The sequence below is a fragment of the Malaclemys terrapin genome, chromosome 11 (genome assembly GCF_027887155.1).
Source record: "Malaclemys terrapin pileata isolate rMalTer1 chromosome 11, rMalTer1.hap1, whole genome shotgun sequence".
NCBI lineage: Eukaryota > Metazoa > Chordata > Testudines > Emydidae > Malaclemys > Malaclemys terrapin.
The window spans coordinates 11,372,240-11,384,564 of NC_071515.1; the positions used below are offsets into that span (position 1 = coordinate 11,372,240).

General features: G+C 52.5%; 1 protein-coding gene across 1 annotated transcript in view; it reads left to right on the forward strand.

Annotated features, from left to right (window-relative positions):
- Positions 1-12,325, forward strand: part of LOC128845533 (zinc finger protein 436-like) — an 80,936-nt gene that overhangs the window by 20,969 nt on the left and 47,642 nt on the right. Inside the window, exons 2-3 of the mRNA XM_054044328.1 lie at positions 2,254-2,336; positions 10,048-10,174. Coding sequence (XP_053900303.1) covers positions 2,313-2,336; positions 10,048-10,174 — 151 coding nt within the window. The 5' untranslated portion in view covers positions 2,254-2,312. The remainder of the gene's footprint in view (positions 1-2,253; positions 2,337-10,047; positions 10,175-12,325) is intronic.

Sequence of the window (12,325 nt, forward strand, 5' to 3'; positions counted from 1 at the left end):
TGTGTGATCGGTGCATTTGGGACAAGTTCTCCCTCCACTGGGTCTGCTGTGCTGCCTGGGCTCGGGAGCAGCCCATAAGTTCCGAGAACATGTCCTCCCATGTCCTCTTCTTCCTACGCCTAATCTGCGCTAGCCTCTGGGAGTGTGATGCCAGGCTAGGTTCTGAGACAGTCGCAGCTGTGGCTGTGGGAATGGGAAAAAGGGAGTGAATTCCTCAGAAAGATAAATGTAGTTGTGAACAAAGAACATAGTCTTTCTCTGTGAACAAGACCATGCACAGCACCTATCACATGCGCACTCAGGACAAGGTCGAATTCTCGGCCTTCGCATTCAGTGCCTGGGGTCTTGCACTGCAGATCTGAGAAGCGGTGGCAGGACACCGGAATTTGTGTAGCGGGCAGACATGGTAAGCCGTAGACTTGTGGCTGCTTAAAACTTTAATAGTAGCATTGGCCTCCTTTCACATTGAAAGCAATGCCAGTCCTTGCTGCCAGCAATCCGGCAAGCAGGAACTCTGCCCCTGTCCCACCCCCTCGCGGCTGTCCCAGGGAAAGATCCCTGTATGCTGCCCCTCTCCCGCCTCCACCGCGTGGCTGCAAACCGGCGGTTACAGTTCTGTAAAGGAATGGGCAAGCAGTCCCAATACTAACATTCCCCTACCTAATTCAAAGCAGGTCACCATGAGCGACATCACCCTGATGAGGATCTCAGACACTGATAAAGAATGAATGCTTCGGGAAAGCCTGCAAAGACCAGGGCCGTATGCCGCCATGCTCTGCAGGGCAATGATCCCGGAGTACTTGATTGTCTCCTGGCGCGGAAACGTTTCATACCACGGAGGACCCAATAAGGCCGCTCTCCCCAGGAACCTGATGCAAAGGCTTTCCAATTACCTCCAGGAGAGCTTCCTCGAGATGTCCCAGGAGGATTTCTGCTCTATCCCCGGACATATAGACCGCATTTTACTGTAGCTGCACTGGCAGGGACTAAACAGTAGAGCGGCTTGGGCAGAACAATCATGCTAAACCGGATATTGTTAGATTTTTTTTTCAATAGTTGCACTGCCCAGGACTGAAACGTTAAAGCGCCTAGGGCAAACTAATCACGAGAAACCCATTGTTGTTATTCTTAATATTCCTGTTCTGTTAAAAATAAATGTTTAGATGTTTAAAACACTTACTGGCTGATCCTTCCCCAGATTCTGTGTCCGGATTAACAGCTGGGGACGGTTGGTAGGGGATCTCTGTAAGGGTGATGAAGAGATCCTGGCTGTCGGGCAAATCAGCGTTGTAAGCGCTGTCGACTGCCTCGTCTTCCTCATCTTCCCCGTCCGCTAACATGTCCGAGGAACCGTCCGTGGACAATATCCCATCCTCAGAGTCCACGGTCAGTGGTAGGGTAGTGGTGGCGGCCGCACCTAGGATGGAATGCAGTGCCTCGTAGAAACGGGATGTCTGAGGCTGGGATCCGGAGCGTCCGTTTGCCTCTTTGGTCTTCTGGTAGCCTTGTCTCAGCTCCTTGATTTTCACACGGCACTGCCTTGCATCCCGGCTGTATCCTCTCTCTGCCATGGCTTTAGAGATCTTCTCGTAGATCTTTGCATTCCGTCTTTTGGAGCGCAGCTCGGAAAGCACGGACTCATCGCCCCACACAGTGATCAGATCCAAGACTTCCCGATCAGTCCATGCTGGGGCCCTCTTTCTATTCTGAGATTGCACGGCTATCTCTGCTGGAGAGCTCTGCATCGTTGCCAGTGCTGCTGAGCTCGCCACGATGTCCAAACAGGAAATGAGATTCAAACTGCCCAGACAGGAAAAGGAATTCAAATTTTCCCGGGGCTTTTCCTGTGTGGCTGGTCAGAGCATCCGAGCTCGGACTGCTGTCCAGAGCGTCAACAGAGTGGTGCACTGTGTGATAGCTCCCGGAGCTATTACCGTCGATTTCCATCCACACCTAGCCTAATTCGACATGGCCATGTCGAATTTAGCGCTACTCCCCTCGTTAGGGAGGAGTACAGAAGTCGAATTTAAGAAACCTCTATGTCGAACTAAATAGCTTCATGGTGTGGACGGGTGCAGGGTTAATTCGATGTAATGGCGCTAACTTCGACATAAACGCCTAGTGTAGACCAGGCCTCAGTGCAACAGAACCTAGAATGTCTGTTTGCAGGGAGAACGCCTGGGATGAATGGAGAATGTGAAATGGACAAAACCCCTTCTGAAATCGCTCCAATTGCCCTTCTCACCCTGACAGGCTGCAGAATAACATCCACATTTTGCTCCGGATCGTCCCATCCTCCCAGGGGAAAGGAAATGGCGTCAGTGGAGTCCGCTCAGGTAAGGGATTGTCTGGGAGCTGATGGTGGGTTCTAGTAGGAGGGAGAAGGGGAGTAAACGCACAGGAGAATGGGAGCTGCTGGAGGTGGGAGGAGGGGGGCAGGAAATAGACAATGTGGAGAAAGGGAGGGGACAGGGTGTGACCATCCTGCTGGAACTAATTGAATCTGGGGCTTGTTTTCGAGGAACAGACTCATGGGGATTGGGAGTGGGATTTCTCCTGTTTGTGGAACAGGAAATAACCCCCCTGGCCAGAACTGGGAAAACTTCCCAGACTCCCACTGCTGGAGCCTGAATCTACCACTACATTTCGTTATTTGCCGCTCCCCCAATCTTTGTGTCATCTGCAAACTTTATCAATGACAACTTTATGTTCTCTTCCAGGTCATTGATAAAAATGTTAAATTGCACAGGGCCAAGAACTAATCCCTGTGAGACCCCACTAGAAACACACCTACTCAACCATGGTTCTCCACTTACAATTACATTTTGAGACCTATCAGCCACTTTTTAACGTATTTCATGTATGCAATGTGAATTTTGAATTGTTCTGGTGGTTTAATCAAAAGATCATTCTGTACCGAGTCAAATGCCTTACAGAAATCTATGTATCAACATTACTATCTTTCTCAACCAAACTTTGAATCTCATCCAAAAAGACATGCAGTTAGTTTGATAGGTTCTAAATCTATGTTGATTGATATTAATTGCATTGCCCTTCTTTAATTCTTTATTAGTACATTTATCAGGTGCTCCATTATCTTTCCTGGTATCAATGTCAGATGGACAGTCCTATAATTACTTGTGTCCCTTTTAAACCTTCTGAACATTGTGTGATACAGGAGGGCCAGGGAGCAGTGGGAGAGTATTAGAGGGGAAATATATAAGCCCTAGGCTAATTAAGGCATGGTTCCCTGTAGACTATGGGGTGTTGCTACAGGTTAATTGAAGCACCTATAGTCAATTAAGGCCCTAAAAGGAACCTAATAAACCCCCCTGCTTCAGGCAGTCAGGGGAGGAGGAGGAAGCAGAGAGGACTGGAGCTTGGAGGTGTGCTGTGAGATTTGAAAGACCAGAGAACCGAAGTAAGGGAGACCCTGCCCCAGCAGGGGAGGGAGACTCCCTCCCCCAACGTCTTAGGACTGAAGGTACCCCACCCAAGGGGGACGAGGGTAAGAACCTGCAGGGGTTGAGAGGGGCTGGGTCTCAGAGTGAGGAGCAAACCTAGACCCTTTCATCCCCTTCCCTCTTCTACCATCTTCCCGGGCCACAAGCGGGGACCTCGGTGCCCCAAGAGCAGGGGCAAGGGGTAGCGTCTTAGCCCCCCCACCAAGAAAAGCGCAGGACCCACCATACTAACATCGGCCATTTTGCCACATATGGTGTTAGCAGTGGGATTTCTGCACTGTGAACATAATCCAGGGTGGGTCATGACCACCCTGCCCCAAGATGAAGGATGTGGTCAAAGCACTGGTGCAAGCCACTACTGCCCAGCAGGAGGCTACCCGGGTCCAGGCTGCTGCCCAACAGGAGGCCATGCAGCTGCAGCAAGAGACCAATCACCTGCTGATGACCCAGGCCACCCAAGATCGGGCCATGCTGCAGGAACTAGTGAACCAAGTGAAGGCCCTTATGGAGCTGAGCCGTGGGTATGATGGGATGCGGACCATACGGGCCAGCCACTGTCTGCAGAAAATGACCCGGGAGGATGATGTGGAGGCATATCTCTTGGCCTTTGAGAGGACAGCCCTGCTAGAGGCCTGGCCCTGAGACCAGTGGTCGGGCATCCTCACCTCATTTTTGTGTGGGGAGGCCCAGAAGGCCTACTATGATCTGACAGCAGAGGAGGCGGCAGATTACCCCTGACTGAAGGCGGAGATCCTGGCCAGAGCAGGGACAGCCTTGTGAGCCCAGAGGTTCCATGAATGGCAGTACTGCGAAGACAAGACACCGCGTTCACAACTGTTTGACCCAATCCACCTAGCCTGAAAGTGGTTACACCCAGAGGCTCTGAGCTCAGAGAAAATGATGGAGCTCCTGGTGCTGGACCGCTATACGAGGGGACTACCATTGGCCTGCGAGCCTGGCTAGGCCAGAATGACCCCTCCACCTATGATGAACTTGTCACCCTTGTAGAGAGACAACTGGCAGCCCGTGAACTGTTCAAAACCCTGGGAGGTGAAACACGGCGTTTCAGGAAACCTGTCCCAACCCCAAGGCCCCGGATCATTGAGAACTCCAGGAAAGCTATAGCGGGAAGAACAGGCACCAAGGAGCGGCCTGAGGCCCCAAAGGGACCTGGGAGTCCAGGGGGAGAGGGAGGGGACCTGGGGGTCCTGGGGAGCATATCAGAGGACCCAAGACAGAGGGCAATCTCCGGGATGAGATATCACTGTTATGAGTGTGGGGAGTTGGGGCATATAGCAGCCCAATGCCCCAACAGGGAGGAGTCCATGCAATGCAATCTGGGGGATCCCGGGGACCAATGTGGCCTAATCAGCCTGGTGGGGGTCGCAACGGCCCCACATGAGTACGTCACGCCAGTAAAGATGAATGGCATCCAGACCATAGCTTTGGTGGACTCTGGGAGAGCTGTCACATTGGTCTCAGGGAAGTTAGTGGGGCAAGACCAACTGAGCCGGGCCAAGATCACCTGAGTGACATGTGTCCACGGCACAGTAAATTTCTACCCCACAATTCCAATGCGAATTGAGATCCAGGGAAACACTACCAAGATGACTGCATGGGGTGGTCCCCAAGCTCCCCTACCTGGTTTTAATTGGCAGGGACTTTCCTGGGTTTGAGAGCCTACTCTTCCCCCCCCCCCCCCCATCGAGTTAGGGGAGGGAAGTAAACCCCGAACAGAGTTTGAGGTGCCCATGGATCGCCCGGCCATATCACAATTTTTGCTGGATTTTCCCCAGAGTTATTTTCATCCCCCGGGAAGTCCCGGAAATCCAGATGGGAAAGGAGGGCAGACAAAAGATTAGGAACCAGGATTTTGGCGGCAAACCAGAGAGCTGCGCTGGTTGGGAGGAGACCCCCTGGAGACCCAGAGACGGCCCCCAGCATGAGCGGAAGCACCCTAAGAGAAGGAGGGGAGCCCAATCCAATAGAATCAGGCCAGATCAGTCCCGCACATGAATCTTTTGGGCAGGACCAAGCCAATGACCCACTGTATGTGAATGCAAGGGAGGAGGTAGTACAGGTAAATGGCGTGCCAGTAGAAGGGAAGACCAAAGGCCCAGGGCCATACTATAGAATCAAGCAGGATCTGTTGTACCAGGTAGTGCCAATACGGGGAGGGCGGGGGGGGGGGGGGGAAGTAGTAGAACAGCTCCTGGTGCCACAGAAGTACACAAGGGCTGTATTAGAGTTAGCTCACAGTTATCTATTTGAGGGACATTTAGGAGCAGACAAGACCCTGGATAGAGTCCTAAGGAGGTTCTACTGGGCGGGGGTGCGGGCAGAAGTCCAGCACTATTGCACTTCCTGCCCAGAGTGCCAGCTGCATAGCCCCCGACCACAGTTAAGGGCCCTATTGGTACCCTTGCCTGTAATTGAAGTTCCTTTTGAAAGGATAGCAGTGGGTCTAGTGGGCCCACTAGAAAGAATGGCCTGGGGCCACCGAAGCATACTCGTCATCCTGGACTACGCTACACGGTACCCTAAAGCCATTCCTTTAAGAAACCCCACGTCCAAGGTGATCGCAAAAGAACTGTTGCAGGCTTTTGCTAGGGTAGGCATCCCTAAGGCGATCCTGACAGACCAAGGGACTCCCTTCATGTTGAGAGTAATGAAAGACGTATGTACCCTGCTCCACATCCAAGCCTTGCGGACCTCGGTCTATCATCCCCAAACAGATGGTCTGGTTGAGCTATTTAACCACACTCTCAAGAGCATGATCTGAAAGGTGGTGGCCCAAGACAGAAAAGACTGGGATACCCTCTTACCATACCTGATGTTTGCAATACGAGACGTTCCCCAAGCATCTACTGGATTCTCCCCCTTCGAGCTACTGTATGGATGCCACCCACGTGGCATATTAGACATTGCAAAGGAGGAATGGGAGGAACAACCCAACCTGGGGAAGAATGTCATTGCACATGTGGCCCAGATGAGCGAACGAATAGCCCAGGTGACCCCCATAGTACGAAAGCATTTGGAGAAAGCACAAGAGGCCAAACGAGCCTACTACAATCGTCGGGCAAAAACACAGAAATTTCAACCAGGAGAAAGGGTGCTGGTCCTGGTACCAACAACAGAAAGCAAGCTCCTGGCCAATTGATGTTGACCCTATGAGATTGTGGAAGCAGTTGGGGAGGTGAATTATAAGGTGAAGCAGCCAAACCGCTGAAGGTCAGAGCAGATATACCACGTCAACTTACTGAAACCCTGGCTCGATCGGGAGATGTGCCTGGCTGTCCTGCTGGCTTCATCCCAGGCAGATGGCCCACAAGGGCAGGTAAAGATATCCCCCGAATTAACCCCAGGACAATGAACAGAGGTCGTTGAAATGATCCAGCGGAACCAAAACGTGTTCTTCACACAACCAGGCTATACGACGCTGATCCAACACCACATCGTCACTTGTCCCGGAGCAAGGCTCACGATAAAACCGTATTGTATACCAAGGCAAAAAGAGACAAAATTAGGACAGAAGTAAGGAAGATGCTGGAACTTGGGGTGATTGAGGAATCACACAGGCAGTGGTCCAGCCCTATTGTCTTGGTCCCCAATCCAGATGGCACCCTGAGGTTTGGTAATGACTTCTGGAAGTTAAACGAGGTATCCCAATTCGATGCCTACCCGATACCACGTATTGATGAGCTGGTGGATCAGTTAGGCAAGGCCTGATACTTGACCACCTAGACTTGACAAAAGGATACTGGCAGATCTCCCCGGCTGAGGATGCTAAGGAAAAAACCGCTTTCTCTACACCCGATGGCCTCTTCCAATATACCATCCTCCCTTTTGGGCTCCATGGGGCCCCCGCTACTTTCCAACGATTGATGGACAGATTACTTTGACCCCATGCCAAGTATGCTGCCACCTATTTAGATGACGTGGTGATCCATATCCCTGACTGGGAGACACACCTGGGGAAAGTGGAAGCAGTACTAGATGCTCTCTGACAGGCTGGCCTCACCGCTAACCCATCCAAATGTGCAATAGGGTTAGCCAAGGTCCGATACCTCGGGTATGTAGTCGGAAGGGGCCTGGTGAAGCCCCAGTGGAACAAAGTGAAGGCAATACAGGAATGCCCCTGCCCGTTCCACAAGAAGCAAGTAAGAGCATTCTTAGGGATAGTGGGGGTACTATTGCCAGTTCATCACTCACTTCGCCACAAGAGCAGCGCCTCTGACAAGAGCTCGGGGCCCGGAGATAGTTAAGTGGACCGAGGCAGCAGAAGAAGCTTTCACAGACCTAAGGACAGCCCTTTGCAGCCATCCAGTGCTCACAGCCCCAGATTTCAAAAAGGAATTAATCCTACAAACAGACGCCTTGGAGGTAGGACTTGGGGCCATCCTTTCACAGATGGTGGGGGATGAGGAGCACCCAATCCTTTACCTCAGCCGAAAGCTCCTGCCCAGGGAGCAACGGTACGCCGTAGTAGAAAAGGAATGCCTAGCGGTTAAATGGGCCATGGCGATTCTATGGTACTACCTGCTTGGGTGGCGGTTCACCCTTGTGACAGACCACACCCCACTCCAATGGATGCACACAAACAAGGAGAGGAATGCACAAGTGACTAGATGATTCCTATCCCTACAACCTTTCCACTTCCAGATACAGCATAGAGACGGAAGCCAACACGGCAACGCCGACTCACAACAACACTGTCTCTCATCCCAAGTAACCCAACCCCATGGTGTTGAGCGGGGGGAGAGGGGAAGAATATGTGATACAGAAGGGCCAGGGAGCAGTGGGAGAGTGATAGAGGGGAAATATATAAGCCCTAAGCTAATTAAGGCGTGGTTCCCGGTAGACTATGGGGTGTTGCTACAGGTTGGAGCACCTGTAGTCAACTAAGGCCCTGGCAGGAACCTAATAAAACCCCCTGCTTCAGGCAGACAGGATGTGCGAGGAAGGAGAGAGGACTGGAGCGTGGACGTGTGCTCTGAGATTTAAAAGACCAGAGAATTGAAGTAAGGGAGACCCTGCCCCAGCAGGGGAGGGAGACTCCCTCCCTCAGTGTCTAAGGACCGAAGGTACCCCACCCAAGGGGGAAGAGGGTAAGAACCCGTAGGGGTTGAGAGGGGCTGGGGCTCAGAGTGAAGAGCAAACCCAGACCCCTTCCCCCACTTCCCTCCTTTACCACCTTCCCGGGCCAATAGCGGGGACCTTGGCACCCCAAAAGTGGGGGCAAGGGGTAGCATCTTAGCCCCCCACCAAGAAAAGCGTAGGACCCACCATACTAACATCGGCCATGTTGCCACAATTGACACAGGACTATCTTTCTTCCATTCTTCTGGAGTTTTCCCAGTGTTCCAAGACCCATTGAGAATCAGCAGTAATGGTCCAGGGTCAGGGCCGGCTCCAGGCACCAGGCAACCAAGCACATGCTTGGGGCGGCACCTGGTAAGGAGCGGCCAATCTTGGGGTGGTGGGGGGCAGCGCAGCACGGCATTCCGCGGGTGGGGGGGCATTTCGGCGGTGCGGCGCTCCGGCAGTACGGCACTCGGCGGGGGGCGCTCCGGCGGTGCGGTGCGTGGCGCTCAGGGAGGCGCTCCGGCGGTGCGGCGCGTGGCGCTCAGGGAGGCGCTCCGGCGGGGGGGGCAGGCTCCGGCGCTTGGCGGGGGGGCGGCACGGGGCGTGGCACTCGGGGGGGGGGGGTTCCGGCGGCGCGGCGCTCAGCGGGGGGGACAGGCTCCGGCGGCGCTTGGCAGGGGGGCGGCACGGGGCGCAGCGCTTGGGGGGGGGGGGGTTTCTGGTGGCGCGGCGCATTTTTTTGCTGCTTGGGGCAGCAAAAACGTTAGAGCCGGCCCTGTTCAGGGTGCTCCTCAGCCAGTTCTTTTAAAACTCCTGGATGAAAATTATCTGGAGTCTGGACCTGTTGATTTGAAAATGTCTGTCTTTAGTAGCTGCTGTTTAACATCCTCATGAGTTACTGGAATGGAAAGAGTTTTTCCCAGGTACAAGAACAGAAGTATTCATTGAACGTTTTTGCCTTCTCTGTATGATCACTGATAATTCTATCGTAGTAATGGGACCAATACCATTGTTAGGATTCTTTATGTTCTTAATATGCTTTAAAAAAAATCCATCATATTGGCCTTCGATTTCCCCTTCTGACCCTTTGTTTCCCTTATGAATTTTCTACAATTCGAAGCTGCTGACTTGTATTCTTTCATGTTGACTTCCCCTTTCCTCCATTTGCTATCTATTGTGTTTTGATGGTTAGGGTTTGGGGATTCCTACCAGGGGACTGTCCCTGGATCCTGCTGGGCTTCCATCTCCTGTACCAGCCCCTGGCTAGTAGGTGTTTGATAAATGTGAAGACCCTTGCTCCCTGTGTGTGCTGGCAGGGACAAGGGGCTCTCTCTTTCTCCCCTCACCCGATGTCTCTTGGCTGCTCTGAGTGGTGCAGGGCTGGAACTCTGCTACCGTGTCCCTCCCAGAGCATTCATTTTACTGGCCCTGCTCTCCTGTGAATACTGGTGTTGTCACTGGACAGCAGGTTCTGAGTGGGCGATTCTTGTTCTTTCAGGGGCCGGTGACCTTCGAGGAGCTGGCTGTGTACTTCACGGAGGGGGAATGGGTTCTGCTAGACCCTGTTCAGAGAGCCCTCTACAGGGAGGTCATGCAGGAGAACTATGCCACTGTGGCCTCACTGGGTAAGGATTCCTGTCCCCTGGTTATTAGAAGCTGCGGGGTCTCTACAGAACCCAAGTAGTAATAACTCTAGGCCTTTACTCAGCATGTAATTTTTGACAGCTTTCCATGCCCTGCTTTTTGCCTTATGTCCTTCCCCGGACATGTGTATATTTGATATTGGCCATTTTTACTTTTTTTTTTTTTTTTTCTCCAAATATTAAACACTTTTCTCTGTCCACCACTCACTGCTCCCCACGCAACCCCTCCCTGCCATATCTACCCACTGCAACCCTGGTCACCATTGCGGAGTCCTTGCTTCATTCCTCCCTCCCAGAGGACAGCCACTGCCCCGGCACAAATGTACACTTTGTCAATGATGTCACAGGGTGGCAGTGAGAATTCTCGTGACTTGCTAGATCTTTTTCTCGTCCCTCTGCCCCATCTCCAGCAGCCATGGTCTGCCTTCCCTCCAGGCTCTTTGGATCTTTTAGCTGGTCCTTTCCAAGGCCACATTGCCAAATTCTTGTTTCTTACATTCTCCTTTTCCAGAGGAATTAGTCTGTTGCTCTTGAATTATGTCTCATTCCCCAGTCTTCCCCAGACACGGGTGTGTGTGTGTGTGTGTGTGTGTGTGTGTGTGTGTGTTAATACTCACTCCTACTGCACCTGACTCACTGGATTCCCTAATTCCCCAAAATGCGCTTGTCTGATGTCACAGGTGTGGAGAAGCTACACCTTTGACATCCTTTGAAGTCTGCTCAAGGAATGCCCTCTCAGGTACCAGGCCTCCAGCCATCACCTCTCTGTGGGCAGGGACATAGGAGCCTCTGCATCTCGACCAAGGTTTGAGGCTTGCAGTCCCCTCACCCTTCATTGCGTTCACTGGCCTAAAGTCCAGCCCCTGTGCTTTGCTTCTCCCCAAGGGCTGTGACCAGTGTTTATGTGACGGATGTGGGAATTTTGGTAATATTTCTGTTATTCCAATACATGCGTCAGCTGCCCTCTGTATTTGGTGTTGCTCTGCTCTGAGTGTGAAGGACTGTCACAGGGTGATACAAATGGCTCATGAAGACACTGACTGGGACTAACCCATATCAGTGGAAGACCACACAGAGTCCAAAGTAACCCCCAGGACTGAACACTTGACACCTATCACTGAGAGGTTCCCAGCTTGTCTGGGTAGAGCGCACATGAACTCAGCGTGTTCTGAGGAGCAGGAAGAACTGGGCTCCCAGAAACAGGGAGCTTTTCTGTAGCTAAGACAAAGGGACAGATATACGGAAAGAACACCGAATGGGTTCCTACAGCAATGTGGCTCAAGGGCTTTGGCCAGTTTGGATTATGTCTTAACCTTTTGTGACAAAGTTCCTCCTCTATCTTGGTGGGTCCTGCGCTTATTGGCGGATTTTCTTGCCTCAGAGATTCACCATGTGGGTTGGGGAACAACCCAGAGACCTTCCCCTCTGGGAGAACCCACAGTCCAGGTCAATTGGGAGGTTTGGGGGGAACCCGGGCCCGCCCTCTATGGTTCCAGCCCAGGGCCCTGTGGACTGCAGCTGTCTATAGTGCCTCCTGTAACAGCTGCATGACAGCTACAACTCCCTGGGCTCCTTCCCCATGGTCTCCTCCAAACACCTTCCTTATTCTCACCACAGGACCTTCCTCCTGGTGTCTGATAACGCTTGTGCTCCTCAGTCCTCCAGCAGCACACCCTCTCAGCTCCTTGTGCCTCTTGCTCCCAGCTCCTCACACTCACACCACAAACTGGTGTGAGCTCCTTTTTAAAGCCCAGGTGCCCTGATTAGCCTGCCTTAATTGATTCTAGAAGCTTCTTCTTAATTGGCTCCAGGTGTCCTAATTAGCCTGCCTGCCTTAACTGGTTCTAGTAGGTTCCTGATTACTCCAGTGCAGCCCCTGCTCTGGTCACTCAGGGAACAGAAAACTACTTATCCAGTGGCCAGTATATTTCCCTTCTGCTACTCTGCTGTTCCCAACTGGTCTGGGTCTGTCACATATCCTTCCCCCCTGCTCAACGCCAAGGGGTTGGGCAGCTTGGGATGCCAGACAGTGCACACGTGACAAGCCATCGGCATTGCCATGACGGCTCCCTGCTCTGTGTTGCACACTGAACTGGAAAGGTTGGAGGGATAAGAACCATCTGGTCACCCTTG